Source organism: Nasonia vitripennis, chromosome 1 (genome assembly GCF_009193385.2).
Source record: "Nasonia vitripennis strain AsymCx chromosome 1, Nvit_psr_1.1, whole genome shotgun sequence".
Lineage (NCBI taxonomy): Eukaryota > Metazoa > Arthropoda > Insecta > Hymenoptera > Pteromalidae > Nasonia > Nasonia vitripennis.
Window position 1 is genome coordinate 4,351,007 of NC_045757.1, and position 20,753 is coordinate 4,371,759.

The window sequence follows — 20,753 nt, forward strand, 5'->3', positions numbered from 1 at the left end:
ACTCAGTCACACTATATGTTTTAATAATTGATATTGACGAGCACCAGAGTTGCGACTCTTGTAGAACGCTACAAAAGTACATTATATATATATATATATATATATATATATATATATATATATATATAAAATATACTTTGCGTGGCACCGACCTTCGAATGATAAAATATACACCAACGATCGAGTAAAAACATACAATATGTATTGTTAAAAAATAAGAGAAATAACTTATTTTACAAAAGTTTATTGTTCAAAGTGTTATAATCTATATATCCATGTACTGACAAGCAAAGCCAACATTTAGTCCTTCCACTGACTAAGCTTATTATTAACAATTGACAAATCAGTAAGATTGACTTAAAATTAAATTTGTTACGCGAAGCTAAACGCTTCATTGCATTGTCCGTTTTTTCCTCGAATATTGCGTGATGCTTTAATAAATCTATCTTTTAAGTAGCTCCAAACTATGGATGATACTTCTACATAATATCTTAGTTAATTTAACTGATTAAAAGTATATATGCCAACGAATCGCTCGTTTAACACTACTAAGATTTTTAAAGTCACACGACAGTTTTATTCATTTTTTTTCTTTTATTCGACTTGGTTTACATCGTTCGGAATGTTCAATCTAGCTAAAATAGGATTTTCTTTCAATTATAAATACGCTACTGTATAGAAATATAATAATTCTTTTTCTGACTCCACGATCACTTATTGTCTCTTCGATACACAACTAAGCGGTCGACCGTTAAGGTTTCTTCTTCAGTTAAAAATCTCAAGCAACGTAACACACTCACATTTAATAGCTACGTTGAAAATTGATCAGCTGGACTACTATGCGCTAAGTCTAAGACAAATTAAAATACACGCATACACGCATCGACACACTGGCCTCTATATACAATAATAATAACGCGGTTCTCTCTCTCCCTCACACTCGATACAATATGTCAAAAATCTTCTCTCTCGACTCAACATAATCGCCCCACCACACCCCCTCTCTCTCTCTCTCTCTCTCTCTCTCTCTCGCTCTCTATGGCACAGATATAACGAAATAATCTGATTCATCGACTGATTCGCAATAACAAAGCAATGCAAGCGTACAGATAACCGTATAGCTTCAAAACATCTACTCGAGAGAGGCATCGCCGAGTTTATAAGTTTCTCTTCGTAAATCATAAAACAACAACATAACAACTTCAACAACAATAAAACCATTACGGCCAGGTCCATCACTTGCGCAAGATCTTTTCGTCAGCGGAGTTGGATGACAGCACGATGTTCGTCACTGGTTGCGACGGACTTGAGCCGTTACCCCACGGGTTGATCTCCTCCTGCTGTTGCTGTGTCGTCTTCTCCTTATTGGATGCTCCAGTGTCCTTTAAAAATACCCAGTTCTCAAATTTGTTGTTGCCATCTGCCTCTTTGCTTTTCTCCGGAGACTTGTATTCCGACACGTAGACCACTTGCTTCGTGGCGTCCGAACGTCGTGGAGGTACCGGTGGTTTCTTACCGGCCGGCAATTTTCCGTTCGACGTCACGTTCAGCGTTACGGAGGAGGAGGACGTGGCTTCCGGAGATTTCAGATTTTTGGTGCTGTTTTCCAAGATCTGAACGATCTCCTCGTTGTCGCTGGAGGCGTCACCGTCTCGGCTCATGGGGGACACCTGGATCTCGGTGATGTAGGTCATCTTCTGGGGCGTCGAGCGAACCGCCAAACCGCTGTCCTCGCTGTTCTCGCCGCTGGATACGCTGACATTGCTCACGTTGTGCTGCTGTAGAGATGGAGGTTTGCTGTCTTCGTCGTCGTCTTCGTCGCTCTTACCCGAGTCCGCGAGGTTCAGAATGGGTTTGGCGAAGTGGGTTTCGAAACCGTCCTCGACTCGGATGGTCTGATGGTAGGAGACCGGCTCTTCGTCGGTTGTTGACTTCTTGTGTCTGGTGCAGTTTTCGCTGTGCCGGCCGTGATCGTGGTCACAGCCTGGGCAGCCATAGTTCAGTTTTACCTTGGACATAGGTTCCTCGACCACTTCCTTCTTACCGGCGTACAGGTCTTCTGGATTTTCGGGTAACTGAACCTTCGTCTCGACGTCCGCCTCCGGGATTATTGGCTCGTTTCTTGTGGCTAAGTCGAAATACCTCACGGCCTTCTCGAAGCTGTCGGCTATCTCAGGCGATTTGTCAACCGCAGCATCCAACTCTACCTTCAAGACCTCAACCTCCGACACCTCCACCGGATCCTCGTCGTCGATATCCGGAAGAGGATACTCTCTACGGAACTTCTCATCGATTTGCTCGGCAGTGGGACTCTTCAGTACCCTTCCATCATTCACGAGTCTAGCCAGGGCGTTGTCCTCTGCAGGATCAAATAGCCGCTCAGCCTGGATGAACTCCTGGGTAAGCTTCTTGCTCAGTGGCAGATTGTACAACTCAAGACTGGTCTCGATCGCGCCATCCGAGACGTTGAGTGGTTCTGGACTCAGCTCTGCCTGATCAGTCGATTTGATCTCGACGTTGGACTTTGAACGTTCGAGGCTTCCACCGGCATTACTCTTCTTGCGGACCTTGATGGGTTCGTCCTCAAGGACGGTGGCGCCACCGCTCCAGATGGCGTCCTCGAGAGTGCCCCACTCACTAGATTTCTTGAGCTTGCGATTGGACGAATCGCCGAGTTTGGTAAGATCTTCCGTGGACTCGTGAATGTCCTCGGGTGGAGGCATCGGAGCCTTGCGCTTCTTCGAGTTACTGCTGTCGGTCATGTCGAGACTCTGTGCTCGCTCGAGCATCGCAGCCTTGCTGAGGTCATTGGCGTTGTTGTACTTGGAAAGGTCGCCGAGACTTGCTGCCTTGCGGTACCCGTCCTCGTCCTCGACCACGTCATCGTCCTGGTCCTTGGACGCGATTTCTTGAACTGGAGTGTGATGTACCGTGATATCCGACGGGTTGAGTTCGATCGTCGTGAAGCTGTTATTCTGCAGCTCGCTGTCGGTGTCCGACTCTGAGTTGCGTCGGTTGTTCGCGTTGATACGCTTCACTCGATCCTGAAGCATTTTTGAGTCAGTTTTGGAAGCTTCGTCTTCTTCTACATCGTCGAGGTGCTCTTTGCTCAAGTCCTTAAATTTTGAAAAATAAGTCAAGTTAACTCTTACAATACAATATCTACTGGTAAAACTACTCTGAACAATTCTTACCTCCTTGGTGCTTGATTTCTCCATCGTCGATTGTGCGTTATTTACGTAGTTGGTCGTTTGGTCGTGTTCTTTATGGTCGCTGACGCCATTGGCCGTCTTCTCGTCGGGCGTCGTTTTGCCTTCCTCACCGTTAGATTCGGTCGAAGCAGTTCGCGAAGGTGGCGCCGGTGCCTTTCTCTTGCCCTTCTGAGGACTCTTGGCGTCACTCGTGTCCAGTACCGCAGTAGCCGCAGCTTCGTTGACCTGCTGCTGAATCTTTTGGACGTCCGCTAACTCCATGTTGGAGCTCTTGCGGTTCCTCCGGGCGGCCATCGCCGCGTTGTGCACTTCCGCCGGGACTTCCGAGGGTATGACCAGCGCGGCTGCCTTCGAGTCGTCCTAGAAGAGGTTAAGAGTAAATTAAAGTTTTAAATTCTAATTTTATATTCTTGTGATCATCAGTTAAACCGAATACATACCTTGACAAGCTCAGCAGCGCGATCGGGCACATCGATGCCATCCGTGACATGAATGACCTTCTTGACACCGGTGACCGGTGGCACAACTGCACTCCTCTGTTGCAGATTCTCGCTGACTCTGTTATTCGGCATCTTGTGATTGCCAGCCTCATCCTGGGTATGGACATACGACCCGTTACTCGAGTGTCTCTTGTTATCTATACTCACAGTCTCGAGTTTCTTCGAGTGTCGCCTCTCCAGGTTGGTATTGTGCTCGTTCTGGTTCTCGATCCGATGCACAGTGCCATCTAGCGCCGGCAAAACCTTGATACCGAACTTAGGTTGTGACTGCTGATGAAGATTATTAGCTTTGAGTTCCTCGTGCCGACGTTCAAGGGTCTGTGTGCCAGGAGTCGATTTGGTAGACTTGAGGGTCGAGTTCATGGTGGAGTAGTTGGAGTAGCTCGAGTCGTTGGGCTCGGCCGCAAAGAGACGTTTGGAGGTTATGTTCTTGCGACTTGAATTCGACAGATCAGGTATGGACTGACTGCGGTACAGAGGATGACAGATGTGAGTCGGACTCGGACCCACGGATTTCTTCAACAGAGTCGAGGGCTTGGAGATGGTTCCGGTGCCGCTTTCGACCTCTAGCTCTACGTCGTACGGGGAGGCGTAGGAGAGGATCGTCAGGGCATCCTCGTAGACCATCGAACGGAAGCTGATCTTTACGCTGCTGATTCGGTCGCCTGAGGATGGATGTACGCAATTGATAAGTAATTTGAAACGATAAATCGAGCTAACGCAAGATATTATTGTTGAAGAACGCATAAACTGTGTTATTCATCGGAATATTAAGAATCAAGCTATTGTTCGTGCAATCGATAATACTACAGTAGGTTAATTACACGACGGCTCGAGCGATGCCATTGATTGCACAATTTTCTCGTTACAGAACGGATAGTTCGTAAGTTCTTAGGCTCATAAATATAAACAGCCAAACTATTCGTCAAGTAAAAAATTCATGAAATAAACGTTAAATATTTAAACTCGTAGAGAGCACTTGAACCGCTAAAATGAGAATATATAATGCTACGGTGCTAATTGCTTTGACCATTTTGAACTTTGACAACTGATTCACGATCGTTTAAGCATCGGCCGTCTGAGCGATGACTCCACTGGAGCATACAAGTATAATGACTTTTTTAAACGGCAGTAGACGGAGTCCTAAAATAACCGTTCTATCACCGCGAAAATAATCGCACTGATCTCGTTGATGAAAATGAAATTCACTTCATTTCGTAACATCTCGAGTTTTACGAAGATTAAGCAACCGTATCTTCACCTGACGTCACCGCGCTCTGGGAAAAAATCGGAATTGCTAATGACGCGCTAAATAACGTTATCGCTTGTAAAAAAAAAGGCTCGACGAGCAGTAAACAAAGTCGCCAATTATATCCTAATGACACGAGCGCGCTGAGAAACTGCTATATTCATTTGTGCGTATAAACGTACCGATGCACCGACTTGGAGAAAAAAATAATAATAATAAATGAATCACGGTAAAGAAACACTAATCATCCTATTTTTTGCAAGAAAAAAAGCGTACACACCTGGATGAATGCGACCAGACTCGGAGGCAGGTCCACGATGAAGCAGGTCCTTGACAAAGATGCCCTCTCGCATGTTACCGCAGACGTTGAATCCCAGCCCGGTGAAGTCTCGGCTCCTCAGCTGCACGACGCTTACTCGAGCGGCGGCCTTCGGCTGCAACAACATACGTATACGCGACTATTAAATCACTGTACTCCTTTTTGCGCTGTCTCGGGGAGACTACACTACTACTGGCACTCGGGCATGCTTCTGCGCACGTGACATGACGCCTACTGAGCTCCGAAGCGCAATTATACAATTAGAGCGGGCATGTGCTTGTTCCTGTTGTTCTCTTCGGTTGGGATTTTTTGGGGTAGGATGATTCTGGGTGGGACTGGTTTTTCCTATGTTATAACCTGAGGCGAATGCAGCTCTATATATATAGTTCGTTGTTAATATAATCACGCGGAGTAGAGTGTGCGGTGGTAATCTACGTCTTTGATGAGTCATCGGACTGAATGAAAATTTGTTTATTAAACGGAAATTCTGCTGCTTCGGGGGATTCGTTGTTTATATCTTACACTGGATGTTAATCTACGTTAAAGTGAATTTAAAATAGTCTAGAGCTTGGAACACGATTACGAGTATCAATTATCGGACGTTATATGCTCGGCTCGTGTTCGATGAATCATTTCATACTATTGAATTATTATGTGCGATCGTTTATGTTCTTTTGATTATACACGCGGTGCTGCACGAAGTAAATAAATTCAACCGAGAGTAATTATTGTCTGACTTGTACACTATAGACTTATACTAAACACATCGTAATTCATGTATTCTTGAGAGCAATTATAAAAAAATTATTCACCCCAAGGCACGAGTCATCCAGCGTTCTCCGCTTCTCTTGCTTGCCGAGGTTGGCCCAGGGCGTTGACCATCTCTGCGTCGAGTCCTTGGGTGTCGAGCTGTTCTGATTATGGTTGTGGTGATGATGGTGAGTCTCATTGTGAGTACTAATCGCGACGGTTTGACGCTCGAGACTTCGGCCACCAGCTGGTGTCGCCGAGTCCTTAAAGCAAGGGTTGTCAAACGCGTAGGCCTCGTCCACGATTTCTGGGTCCGTCACCAGTACCAGGTGCTTGCCTGCAAAAGAAAGAAACGAATTGTTATCGCTTGTTCATCCTCGTTATGAATCATTTTTACGGTATAAGTTTCAACGACATTCAATGCTTTGAGGAGTGACGTGCGATAGCGCCACTTGTCAAGTGTAGCTGTTTGCTTCACTCAAAAAATCATTAGCCCGAACAGGATCGATCTAAAAGCCTATCCCGTGTTAATCGCTTCACGACGGTTGTATTTACATCTGTATGCTCGTCGCGTGTGTACACGGGGATGGCACACTCGACGCGACAGAGGCCCATTTTTAGCCCGACCGGAAGGAAGCACATTCTTCGCGAGGTACGCGCACCGCTAAACAATGTTCTCCTCTCTTACGTTGCGGCACCTCGCACGCGCACTTCCTGCGCTACCTGCGCTGCAACGAACGTTCTTATCGTCCAGTGTTATAAGGATTTCTTACAGCTAAAGTTTTGCGGGAATTTCGAGGATTTTTTTGAGTACAGTCGGTAATCAAGGTAACTCAAATTCAGCACTTTTTTACCGACCGTAAAGTAAACAGTCGAATGCACCTAATTCTAAGACGACAAGTGTCGTTAGTCATATTCGGTTGTTCTGAGTCACAGCGAGATTTTTGCTGGCGATTCCACAAAGCGTTACAAAATTACCTAACCTACAAACCCACATTATCTAAATGGAGTTGTACGTACGATAAGCGCACGTTACATTATACTACTCCGTCCTCCGCATTCTTTCTCAAATATTTACACGGATTTTGTAGGAGGTTTTCTGGAGCGCGCGCGCACGGAGTGTACAAAAATTTCTTTATCTTTCTCTCTCTCTTCGTCGTGCCACCTAATTGAGGTTAGCTCTGTTTAGACACGTATAGTATTATATATAATATTACAGTAGAGGTGCGCTTGTACATATATTGTTATCTTGATCTCGTATGCGTGAAATTGAACTGCAGTCGTTTTTGCCGCTAATTAAAAGTGTTTTGCTGGAGTTTCTCGCAGAAACGTTTGTCGTTCGAGATCGAGGCTGAAGCGGAGGAAGGAACTAATTGCCGGAGAGAAACGTCAGATTTTTCGCACGACTCGCGGTAATGGTGTTCGACACATATTGACGCTTTCCTGCGCGTGTGACCGACTTGCTAAAATCGGTGAGATAAACGAGTTCGCTGGAAAATCCTTAAAAGCTTTTCTCTCAAATTCACAAGAGAATCGGTGAGTGTACTAAAACGCACCGATTCGAAGACAGATCGGCAAATGGAATTTCGTGAATCAAACCTGTCAGGCGCTTATTACCGCAACAACGACCTGTTAACCGTGTCATTGCCGTGCGGACTCGATGAACCGAGAAGCGCTCGTTCGTCGAAAAAAAGAGAACAACGAAAAAAAAGGAACGATTCCAACGAACGAAAATCCCAACAGCAGCAGCAGAAGGTCGTCTTCATGACGCAGGTGCAGCAGCGCGAGTCAGCAGATCGTTTTCTTTTGGGATGAATCGGCGAGTCACGTCGCGCGCCTTTCGTCAAAACAAACTGTCTGGTTAGCTTCTCTCTCGTTATTCTGTCGTCGTGACGTTAATCGAATTATCCGGATAACAGCGAGGATTCTATGCTTCTACCGAATTTGAATTCGTTCGACTGATCAAACATCGGCGAGATATAGTCGTCTGATAGGAAAGGCAAACACACCGAGAATTCCTCTATAACTATGTGAGCTTCTCTTCGTGAATTAAAAAAATTCAGAATTTCTGAAAAACGCAGAGCCAGCTTCACGAGAAGAGGAAAAAGGCCGCCTTACGCCTTTGAGGGAGACGCCAATGGGCGCATACCATGGGCGCCAAGGTGATCTGCCTCTCTTTCTCTCTCTGCCTCATCTTCTCCACTGTATATATACCTGGGAACTGCAGCAGCAGCAGCACAGGTCGTCGTGATTTCTCTCTTTCTCCCTCCTGCTGCGTGCGTCGTTTGCTCCAGAACTCGCGGATGATTCTCCTTGCGAAGGGGAAGAGAGAGAGAGAGCTGTGTTTTTGGCAGGTTTTGTTTTTATCGCGCGTTCTTTGCGCGAGTGGGGAGAGAGAGAGAGAGAGAGAGAGAGAGAGAGAGAAGAGGTGAGCGATCGGCTTCGAGAAATGGAGACGCTTGGAATGTATGAGGTTCGGGGTGTGGGATACGATGATGGGATTTTTGAGGATGTTGCTGAAGGCTCTAACGAGATGCAAAGGTTTATTTTGGTCTTGGACAGAGTGAAAATGTAATATGATATTCGTGAATACATTAGTAAAATCGGTTGAGGTGTCAGTGTAAGCACTAAGATTTAATTTAAAATTATGAAGAAGCAATCGACCTCAATTCGTTTAGAATAAAAAAAAAAAACGATGCCACATGCAACGATCATCGCCTTTTCGGATTCACGCAGAGTTTATTAGTCACTGGAGGCGCGTATCTATACGTCTACCGCCCACGTCGACTGCGTATTAAAATCTCTGGCTTTTTGCGCGCGGAAGGACGCCAAGAGAGAGAAAGAGAGATCGGTATGCGTGTTACGCAATTTTTAGGTCTGGATAATGTCCTTTTGTTACATTTTTTCGGGACACACCCATGGCATTCTTCCGAGCTCGACATTGTTCTCGATTTTTGGTCGAATCTCGTTTCGGATTTATGCGCGATACAGGATATATTATACAAAGTTAATTGCGAATTTTTTGCGCTTAAATTACTCCGTTTAGAGGAAAATTAGTTTCGAGGAAGCTGAGCGAATATCTTATACCGCGAAATCGCGAGATCTGTTTTGAAAATGTGCATAATTACGCCGGAGCATAAGATGCATGTTACACATCGTAGAAAATCGGTATCTGATCAAATTGAAAACACTTAGGAAAACTTTTCCATGACTCTGAGAGCTAACAGCCGGTTTTCGGTTTGGAAAACCTTGTATCATCGGTCACACGCGAACTTGATAATGGAATAAATAATAGAACAAAACGCCACATACGATCGCGAGCAGATATTGTTTCCCGCAGCAGCGGGTATTTTTCAAAAGGCTCCATTAGTGCAGGCGCGGTCGTTCTCTCCGCAAGTGACGACTCCTGCAGTCAGCATCATCATGATCTACCTATGTAATTACATCACAATTACAGGCATGTATAACCATAACGAGGTTCCCTGTCTTTCGCATCTCGGAAACCATCGGTTACTCATGCTTATAATATGCATAGAGGAATGCATTATACGTCGATATAGGCGCGAAACCAAGGCATTGTTCTTTACTGAAATTTTCGTCGTCAGCTGTCAGTGTCTATAGTAGAAGCTTTTTGTACAACAAGTACCATAATAAGCGAGTCATTTACATCCTTCGAATCCCGTATGTACAGGCAAGGTCGGAGGCAGTCACGCTTTTAATCTCGACTCACCCACTGAGATTAAGTCACTTTACGTCTACTTCTTCGCGATGTGACCTAGAAACTCAGCCGCTGCGGTTTTGTTTACTTTTTTTTTTATGGATTATTGCGCGACGCGAGGTGTCTCGCGGAGGCACGAGGAGATGGATTGTGTGTGTGTGTACAAACCGAGCGTCATTCATGAAGTTCGATTTGAATATCGAGAGCGAGAGCGAGATACATCAATAGGTATCTTGCTCCTTATACTATGAAGATAAAAAAAAAAAAATAAACGTACGTATAGCAGTTTCGATCACAGTTCCATGGTTGCATCCCGGTAAACCCCCATTAAAAATCCCGCTAATCGCAAAAAGAAGCCGAAAGCCCAAAGGCACAATTAAAAACACCGGCATCGGGTATAAACACATCGGCCAATAAAACTCGCGTTAGCTCGGCGCTTTATTACGCATCACCTTAGCGCGGCAGCGCCTACTTACTGATACGCACCGCGTGTGTACACTAACACTAGGCAAACAGCCATAGAGAGCGGGAAAGAGAGAGCAAACAAGCTTCTCTGCAGTTTAATCAATTTTCAACGGCGCCACGCATTGTTGCTTGCCGCTGGATCGAGGGGCAAGTTGGTTGGTTGTGTTATATATAGCTACTATCATCAGATGGATGTTGTGTGCGGGTATATGGTTTTAATAACGATTGTAATGATGATGAAGCGGATGCGGCGAGATTAGGATTGAAACTGTTACGCGAGCGTTATTGCAAGCTAATCGTGATTGGACTTTTGAAATTTTTGTTCAAAATTCAGTTGAAATATAAGGAATTTCAACTATGACAGCGGTCGAAATGCAATTTTTCCGCGTACAGCCCAGCCTCATCAGTCACGATAAAAATCTAAAATATCTCCGCGACTTGTTTTCGTTCGTGAATTTACGACTCGTCCACTTACGCAACTGGACACGCTTCCGCGCTTGCGCGAAGCGAAAATCTAATGTCCACGCGCGTTTTGCGCCAGAGATTTTCCGCGAGCTGGAAGCGCCAACGTACAATGCGTAAGCTAAGCACCTGCGCAAGGACATCTGATGCTGCTCACTCTCGCGTTTCTATATAAGAAAGGCGAAGGTCAATGCTGTATCTCTCTTTCCCTCTTTCGTCTCCGAGATTGCGATCGGAAGCTCTGAAAACGATGTATCTAGTGTATTATTATAGGAGAATCGCGCGTGAAAGTGATTATAACGCTTTGTAGCTTTCGCGGCTGTTTACGCATATACTTAGTTAGGGAAATTAGTCGCGACCAAATATTTAATAAGCTACAACGCGTATTTTTGCAAAAGCCGTATTGAGGAACAATGTGATGGATCGGTGTAGTGACAACAACGGCAGTGGCAACGCAGCAGCAGCAGCAGCGAACGACTACTTACGCAGTGATTATGCAGAAATGCGAGGCGTGACTCTGGCGTCTCGTTTCTCATGCGCTCGCTCGACTCCCTTTCAGCCAACGATGCGCTGAAGCTATATACATCGCGCTACGGCTCTCCTGACTTGCGTCGGCGCGTATAAGCGTTGAACGCGAAAATTTTTCTAAATTTGTCTAATAATTCTCGAGAAAGATAACGATACTATCGCGCCAGGAATAAAATTACGAATAAATTGGATACACGCTCCATTAACCAAAGCGCAAAAAAAAAAAAATCTCTCGACACCTGTTGTACGGGCACTTATATACATGAATATGTACACATGCGCCGACGAAATCATCGTCGCGTGCCGATCGCGAAAACTGGCGCAGCGCGTGCAACGAGCATCAGCTGCGGCGGCGGCGCCTCGCGCGTGCGCTAATTCGCCAATTTCTCCTTTAATCTGGTATAGGCGCTAACGAGCACTTAATCAGCTCCGATTCGCTGCAAAAGTAATTGGGACGTCGTGTGCGCACGCGCGCCATTTGAAATTCGATTTTCGAGACGATCGAGTCTCTCTGGAAGTGGGCTGTGCGACTTATTGGAGTTCAACGGAATAATCTTGATTTTTCTGAGTACATCACACGTAGAGAAAGAGAGAGAGAGAGAGAGAGAGAGAGAGAGAGAGAGAGAGAGGAATTTAGAAGCTCTCGACGTTATGTAAGACAAATTTGTAGATTCGATAGGTATCTGCGCGTTTCGATGATCAATCACGATTGTATTCCTGGAAACGGGAGAGAAGAGGGTGTCGGTCGAGCGCGCTTATCGGTAGTATACTTATAGTGGACTATAGTCATATGGCACATTCCAATATTGAAGCGGCTGTGTCTTTAAGATCGGTAAGCTCTTAATACTGCGGTGTCAACTCGAAAATACGATAGAGATCGGCGACGATCGGCAATTGATACGAGCTTGTGCGTTATATATAATCGTCGCATTCTCTTGTTTTAGCACGTTGATTTTCGCGTTTGGACGAAATGCCTCTTCGGTATGCCTATATCAAAAGTGCGATCAGTTCGTCGCCTGCGCGCGAAGATACTTTATTATAAAGCTTATCGATCGTCGATGGTCGTGTGATCGAATGCGTTTTTAATTTCTCATTTACTGGAAAATAATTCTGCTTCGAGTAGCTTTAAACTTTTAATTAAGTAAAGAGTATAAATGTGGTTGGTTTTGATACCGAAAACGTTACCGATTTTTGTGCAACACACCTGATCTAACGATCATACGCTCAAGAAGTAAATGTCTATGGACACCCGCGGAATATGAAAAATAGATTTCTCACTATTGATAAGATCCAACAGAAGCTAAATGTAATCACTCGATAAAAAAGAAAGAAAACACTTTTCCAACCGCGCGAATACATCGCTGCACTTTATCCACGCTCTTGATACCTCAAAGGCAGCTGTGGTGTTGCGGTCGAAAAAGGAGAAGGAAGCCTATAAGTGCTTGCGTTCGCCGCTTACCCATACTCCCCCTTTACTCGCGCTATATACTCTCACGATGGCCTTAGAATCCTAATAACGCGCCTCTATAGGTTATGTTCGTACATACTGACGCGTGGGACGTTACTCGGGACTTTTCCCGTCGTCGCATTCCATTATACGGCTATACGCGGTACAATCACATTATTCACATTATCACACGTGCTATACGACTGTGGCGCCTTTCTAATACCATAATACTACCGGTCGCAAAATCGAACATTTTGAATTGCCGGAAGACACAGGTCTGATATATTGGATACAACTGCGGAAAATCGTATCGCTTGAAAATTTGCAAGTAATTAGTTTGGCTCGCTTATCTCTAGGAGTTTTAGTGACGATGAGTCAGTCTCGCGAGCATATAGACGTATACGGTCGCGACGCCTCGCGTAACCTATTTGTAAGATTCGCTGTGCCTCTGCGATGGTTATGTAAGCGCGCGCGTGTAGAGCTTCGTATTTCGGAATGTCAGGGAATCCTTTTTTCAGCTGATTCTAAAACCGGTGCGATCCGGTATTCGCCACGTAGTTTAGGCACTAAACGTTGCATTTCTGATTTATAGGTTAGGTTGTAGCAGTCAATTTCTGCCTAAAGTAAACAAGTTTTGCATTGAATGGTATAGCTGGACAGTAAACTCCCATTTCTCAGTGAAATTCACGCACACATCGCAGGTGCAGCTGCTGGTCGGCTTATCGTTTCCTCAGAATCGTGTCGCGCAACCCGCGGGTGAATTGCCCAACGGCGACGACGACTCTCTTTTCCACATAATTAAAGGCTCATCGACGAGTAACACAATTGCACGCGCAGCAGAGTCGACAATAGGCGGCGCTTTTTTCTATTATCGACGGCGTAGGTGTGTATAGCTGCTTTTGCAAATGATAGCTTGCAGGCAAACCTTCGCGTCTCGTGGATGACCTAGAATCAGCCGGCCATTGAAGTCGGGACTATCAGAGCGAGGGAAAAACTCAATCTCGTGTAGAGAGACGTTCCAACCGATTCACCACCGACGCTCCAATGAGAGAATTCGAACTTTTTCCTCGTATACTGAGAAAACTGTGGGTAAACGCATTTGCATTCGAAATTTAATTCAATTTTTTAGAGTTATATGTATTTATCAAGATATGACATTATGCCATATAAAATTTCCTCGGTGTACACACGTACATACGGTGTATTAATAAACACGAGAGATAACCTGTGCTGCAGCGTTTGACATAAAACGCACGTCACGAGTTTCGCGCGTAAAAAAAGTGGACACACCGGTCGAAGAAAAGAGAGAGGAGTGATCCTCGACTGCAGTACACAAGCGTTTAAGCGATAAAACACACTCGTGTAGCTATTCGATTTATCAAAAATCAGCGATTCCCAGGCTTTAATCATCGCCTCAAAAGAGAAAATCCCGATTACGCAGCTACTCGCTAGCTGACGATTCCAATAGACGCATGCAGAACTTTCTCCGCGCTTGCGCGCGTGCAGCTACGCGGAAAATTGACATCTCGCTCCCAAAGCCAATCTCCGCCGCTGAATACCTATAGCTACAGCTTCGACGATAATATTTGGCTGTTACGTAGCGGATAGATTCGCGAGTACGTATCTACGGAATATAATTTATGCGAGAATGCGATGTAGGTGTATAATAAGAAAGGCAGCCTTCGCACGCGCGCGCGCGCGCGCGTGTGTGTGTGTATCCTATGTTTGAACTCGAGCGAGAGGCGGTTGATCGCTGCGGGAGATATGGAGGGGTCTGTAACAGCCGTGTGATATTATGCGATCGTGGAATTCCGCGAGAGGATTGTTCATTTTTTTTTCGATTCGACTAGATCGCTCGGTGCTAATACACAGTGTGTGCTCTGTATGATATGCTCGATTTCTATCTTAAGGTCGAGTGGGAGCAGTTCTGATGTCGATCGGAATTCACTGGTTTTTCAGCTGTCACTGATAATCCGACAAATAAACAAATTCAGGAAAGAAGCTTCGACGCCTCGGTTTCACTTGATGAGACAGTAGGGTAACCCCCAGGTACACACGAGGGCAGGTCGCTTGAAACAGTATATCGGGGGATATGAAAAAGAAAGAGAAGCGCTCTCGCGGTTCAAGTTACTATATACACAGGCGCGACGCGCATGAATGAACCCGTACACGCGACATGCGGGATGAAAGCGAGTAGTTCGCCGGTTTCGAATATAATCGATCGATCGAAAGATTTTTTTCTCTTTGTGTGTTTTCAAGGGTTGCTCGCTGTATAGAAACGATCTACTCCAGATTCGAGGCCGTTAATATGTCTTACTTCGAAGCTTTACTTCGATTCCATAATTTCCATTTAAAGTCTCCACTCGCAACCTCCTTCCGCATTTCGCACCGTACAACAGGCAGCAGAGAAATAAAAGAAATCCCGGTTTTCTCTCCGCAGCTGTCCCCAACAACGAGCCACGTGTCCGGCTCTCTCGACTCTTTCTACGCTATAAGCGTCCCCCCGTACACACAAGTATAACGCTGCAGAGGAAAGCTAGTAGTAGAACAGAAACCAGGTAGCGAGTACGGCTTTGGCGGTACCATATAGGTATGTATATTCCTGTAAGAGCGAGGCGCTGCTGCTGCCATGCAGTCACGGGAGTCCGCATGCCTATCCGCGGACTTTCTAAAGGCCTTCGCGAGTCGAAGGAACGCCGTATGCCGCAGCCGAGGGTATATGGATATGCGCTTATGAGAGAGTCTGTGGGCGCTGCTGGTGTTTACAGTCGTGGAATTGGGTTCGCGGGGGTTGGGTCGTTGTTTTCGTTCGAAACGATTTTTCCGACAGATCGGTATGAAGTTATGTTTTCGAGAGTGAGATATGAACTGTTGAGTCATTTGAAGGAAATCGTAGGATTGATTCGACAACCGATTTTTCGCCGGCCGGAAACCGGTTACGCGATCGGTAACGCGAAAGTATTTCTAATTATCCGCAAAAATATCGAGATACCAGATAAATCTGCCAATATATACCGACTCTCCTTATCTGCATGGAAACACTCGTAAGATTCCTAAGCTCACGCGCACACACGCCATCGGATTCGTTCTCGATCTCGTTACGCAAGCCCGGCATTTTCGAAGAATTTTCAACGGCGATCGGCAGAAAAAGCTACGCGGCTTTCGCAAGTCTCCTAGAACAAATTCCACGGATAGCTCACTCGGAGGAATTGCTCTGACCCAGAGAATCGTTAAAAATTCAAATAACCATGTGCGCAAAAATAACGTCGTCACGATGTACACACACATTTACACGCGATGCATCGCCGGGAGAAAGTGCACGCGGACATCGTGTCAGCATCAGGCTTTTCATAGTTGTCGTTGACCATCATAAGCAGCGATTTCTTTTTTCGCACGACGCGAAATACCTATAAGCTACAAACGCACTTGTAAACGTAAAAAAACTTTGTATAATACACGCCAAACAGCCTCAATACCGCATCTATTATCAATAACACACGCGGAAGTCCTTAAGCGGAGAGTCTCAGCTGACAGGCATAAGTAATCAGCGACGCTATGCACACGACACAAGCTATACACGAGATAGCCTCACAGCTGCGCGACCTGCAGGAATGCCGTACACACGATTCTCGGCGCGAACTATGCGAATGTGTGTAGATCCCCCCTTCCCTCCCTACTATATGCAGCGCATATAGGATCTATCGCGCACACATAGGAGAATGTCCGCGCATTATATGTCGCGCTAGAAAGCTAACTAATTGCGCGCTTTGCTCGGCAATTTGTGGGAAAAATCCTCTGGTAGACGTTGGAATTTTCTTTTTCAAGAGAGATTTTAAGCAGCGATCGTTTTTATGCTGAGATTCAAGTTTTTGCTTAAATTTTTGTAGTAATATGATTCGTGTACATTTGTAATTAAATAACATAGGCGAATGAAGTAGAAGTACTTTAAACCAATTACCGCGTACAGCTAAAGATTAAAAGTTTGAAAAACCTCTCTCTCTCTCTCTCTCTCTCTCTCTCTCTCTCTCTCTCTCCAATTTCCCGTTTACATACACCTTAAAAGGTTCACTAGAGGCGATTTGTTTAGCAACTCGTAAAGGTTGAACACAGACGCGCTTCATTACGTACATGTCTCATTTAGCTGGATGATGATGAGATTACTCACGAAGGCATTTTGCTGCTTCTACCACACACTCTCTCGCTCAGATAGTGCGTACACATGAAACTCGCGATTATCCTCGTAGATAATCGATTTAATTGCGTCGCTTTTTTCGCAGCGTCGCTCTGTAATTAAAGCAGCCAACGTTCTTTTATGATAAGTGTATTCATCTCGTTCTATTTATAATGTTCGAATTCCTCGTTTCCATCTCGGATTTACACTATACCACACGAGAAACAAGAAGAAGAGGATGTACGGAGGAGCCGGTTATTCGATCGAGCGACAGAAAAAGTCACACCGTTACGACCAGTTTCGACGATATGTATTTTTGCGATGCGTCGTTCTTGTCCCCCTTCGATCGTTAATTTGCAATTACCCATCAAAGAATAACACACGTGTGCGATGCGTGTACACTGTATAGAAGTGGAAAATTGAATCATTATTCGCTTGTTCGATGGAAAAAAACTGTGTATCTCTCTGTATATGATTCGATTATATATATATGTGTGTGTGTGTGTGTGTGTGTGTGTATGCTAGAAAAATATGACGTCGGAAATATAATCAAACGAGTGTGGCTTGTGCGGAATATATGTATAGCATAGCGACGGTTGGCTTTTTTTGCGCCGAAAAAGCGAGTATTCAAATTTCGCGGCGATTGCGAAATCGTCTGTCCTCCAAAAAAATCGGCAAGAGAGACCGGTCTGTTGCAGCGTGGAGTTTTGATTCATATAAAAATATCAATATTCGAAAACTTTTCAAAATATTTTTACACTTGATGAATTATTACCATTCGACTGTAAATTGTAGGTTATGTTCGTTTCGCATCATACCCAAAATCGAATCGCTGCATCAAAACATCTCATATAAAGTCATAACGGTCAAGAAATTCGTCACGTGTTTTTCCCAACTCTACCACCGATAAACAACGGAAACCGTTCGATTCGGAGCACTCGCCGATTTCCAAAAATACCGATCTCTCTCCGCGCTTTTTCTCAAAATCGCCATAAAAATACCTGTCCCGCGACGCAGCTCGCACTAACACCACAACAACAGCGACAGCATCTCGCGCAAATCCAACGCCTGCATGAGGATCTAGAGATACGCCTATGTAGGAGAGCAGCAGCAACAGCAGCAGCTGAAAACGGGTTTGGCCTTATAAACGCGCGCGCGCAAGAAATGCGCCAACAGTCGTCCGGCGAAGCTCGGGATTTTCCCAGGAAAATCGAACCCAGTCCATTCCGTTACGGCCGCCGGTCGCTCTCTCTTAATTACAGGTAAATAGATGACCTGGACATCGACCCTATATTCTCTCTCTCTCTCTCTCGCTCTGAGCCTGTTGCATCGCTCGGGTGCAGGTGTGTATAGGTATAGTCGCACTGCGTAGAACCGAATTCTTGGCGACCGATGCCCGGTTTATGGAGTAATCACACGAATTCCAGACATTTTTTCCGTTTAGGCGTTGGTGCCTGTAATATAGTCGGGTCGGTCGAAAGCTTGTAGTAGTAGAGTTTGTGTGTGTGTGTGTGTGCGCGCGTAGAGGTTAGGGAACTTTTACGAGCAATAAACCGATTTTTCGAAAACTCAACGCACAGACCTTGTAATAATTATAACAGCGCATTATACATACAGACATCGCGGGAGAAGCAAATGTCGTCGGCTATCGGGGTGTTTATTTTTTCTGCTACTCTTTTAATATCTCTGTAATCCGATAAAGTCATTAATAGATAAGGCAGCGAAAGCGCGCGAGCTACACGCGGTCGCACATTACGTCGTACACACATACTCGCATTCTTTCCCTCTATAGTTATTAATTTGTTTACAACGATCGATACATACACGCGTAGCCTTATTCGTTAATTATTAACAGCACCTGCTACGCAAGTATTTAAAACTCTCAAGGTATCTACGCACAGGCGTAACAACGTCCAAGACAATATACGAACGTTCCGCGAACTGCAATCAACGAAATCCGCGTTCATTAACCCACTTATATGTCGATTAGAAAGTAATACGCACGTATACACCTCGCGGAAAACGTTTCCTCCTTCGCACACGTACACGAGCGCGCGTTCTACTGTCTCTCTCTCTCAAAATACACATACGTGTACACATGAATGAACGACCGAAATTCGCGTTTACGGTTCCGCTGCATAAGCAACATTTTTGTTTTTTTCACGAGCACTTACGCAACGTATGCGACTCTGCGCGCGCGCGATAATCGATTACGGGCTATACAATATCTGTCGGTAGCCGCCGCCGCCGCCACCGGCGCGCGATCGAAATTACGCTTTTCTTTTTAATAAAACGAGAGGATTACATAATGTCCCCGCCGCCGACGATATATTTCCGTCTAAGCGCGCCACCAGCGCTGATCCTTTGGCTCTGCCTTTACGTAACGTATAGTCTATCCGGATGAAAAGGAGTATATATGATTGACGCCCGGGTGTCGTCCTCGTTCGAATCGGTTTCTTTTATAAATGTCTCGAGAGAGAGAGACAACCTGAAGATATTCTATATATCGAGTCGCATTTTTGCGTCGCCGTCATTGAGACATCGATGCAACGCCCAGCATGTGTCATTGTAATATACCTCACTGCACCGACAAACGCATCTCTCACACACCTGTGTATGGCTGTGCAGTGTGTCTCATTTGTATTCGAAATGAGCATTCCATTTCGGGGTATACGGTATGACGGCGTCGATGAACCTGTGCCGTCATCTATACACACGCATACTGCTCTTGCATTTATTCATGAAATCTCGGGACTCCAGTCGTCGTCCCTCTCTTTTTTCCATTCACTCGTTTGCGTATGGAAGTCCCTTCTGTACAATGTCTTTAATTTTCATACGCACAACATACGCGTCGTCTGCTATACGAGGACACGATATGACACATGCAGCGCGCGAGGGATGAGAATTATCTACAATTTTTATCGCGCAAATGCGGCTCTCGAATGAGCTCGTTTGTACACCGGTAACGAAGCTCCGTCGAGTTTCATCGCGGCGCCGTTTAAGGTCAGGCGCGCCGCGAGGCGGTTTCTATTATTTCTTTACTCCGTCGATAAATACCGAAGCTTAAACAGAGAGGAAAACACTCACCCTTATTCCTGCGCCACTGCCTGTAGAGCAGCGCGGCGACGACGACGAGGAGGCAGGTGGTGAGAAAGGTACCGATCACGGCGCCGGCAACGCTGCCCGGCCCGTAACACGTCTCCGGCTCGTCCATCTCTCTCTTCTCTTCTTCCCTCTATATCTCCGAAGCTTCCCTCCTCTCGCTGTTTGTGTATACTGTGTATACGGATACACACGGAGACTCTCGGTTCTCTCCCCTCGCACACGACGCTGCAGAGAATTGTCGAGAGAGAAGACAACGGCAGCAGCAGCAGCAACAACAACTCGGAGAGGATATTACTTGTACCGACTCACATCACACGCGACTCGAACACTTCATCACACATGGCAGCCGCATATTATTAGACACACCGAACAACGGCGATGTAAACATCGAACATCCCTCGTCGACAAGATGGCCGCGGTGTAGTAGACGCGAAATGGCGCTCGCCGAGTCGCATCATAACCTCCCGCTGGCAGGCATATCCACGCGTTTTTTCTCTATACGTTATAGTATTGTTGTGCGGATAAACACACGGCTGAGGAGAAAGCGAGAGCTGGAATACTACGGCGACACGTGCTTCTCGAGACGTGTCCGGCTGGGTACTGAGAAACACGGCGGCGGCGTCGTTGCCGCCGCCAGTATATAGAGACAGAGTGAGAGAGAGAGAGAGAGAGAGAGAGAGAGCGAGCGGTGGCGGCGTAGGGGAAGGAGAAGCGGCGGTGGTTAAGGTAGAAGCGCGCGTGCAACAGGTGCTTCTCTCTCTCTCTCTCTCTCTCTCTCTCTCTCTCTCTCTCTTCTGCACATAGCGCTGCGGAGAGGGACACGCCGA

General features: G+C 45.8%; 1 protein-coding gene across 2 annotated transcripts; it reads right to left on the bottom strand.

The window, feature by feature from the left end:
* Positions 1–228: 228 nt before the first annotated feature.
* On the bottom strand, positions 229–20,543 carry LOC100117280. Of its 2 annotated transcripts, none has more exons than XM_001601520.5 (6): positions 19,909–20,543; positions 6,093–6,367; positions 5,242–5,395; positions 3,653–4,377; positions 3,195–3,572; positions 229–3,116 (listed from the first exon to the last, which is right to left on the bottom strand). In XM_001601520.5, the coding sequence occupies exons 1-6, from the start codon at positions 20,033–20,035 to the stop codon at positions 1,236–1,238; spliced, it is 3,540 nt and encodes a 1,179-aa protein (XP_001601570.2). In that variant the 5' UTR covers positions 20,036–20,543; the 3' UTR covers positions 229–1,235. The 2 variants fall into 2 exon arrangements, with proteins under 2 accessions (XP_001601570.2, XP_032453057.1); XM_032597166.1 differs by lacking the exon at positions 19,909–20,543 and adding an exon at positions 11,161–11,223.
* Positions 20,544–20,753: the final 210 nt, after the last annotated feature.

Bases quoted from the DNA above. Each gene is read 5' to 3' on its own strand.
- LOC100117280 (XM_001601520.5), bottom strand. From the start codon at position 20,035: ATGGACGAGCCGGAGACGTGTTACGGGCCGGGCAGCGTTGCCGGCGCC. The intron at 4,378-5,241 runs GTGTGTACGCTT...ATCCATCCTCAG, and splicing joins GTCTGGTCGCATTCATCCAG to GCGACCGAATCAGCAGCGTA. The intron at 3,117-3,194 runs GTAAGAATTGTT...TCAAAATTTAAG, and splicing joins AGAAATCAAGCACCAAGGAG to GACTTGAGCAAAGAGCACCT.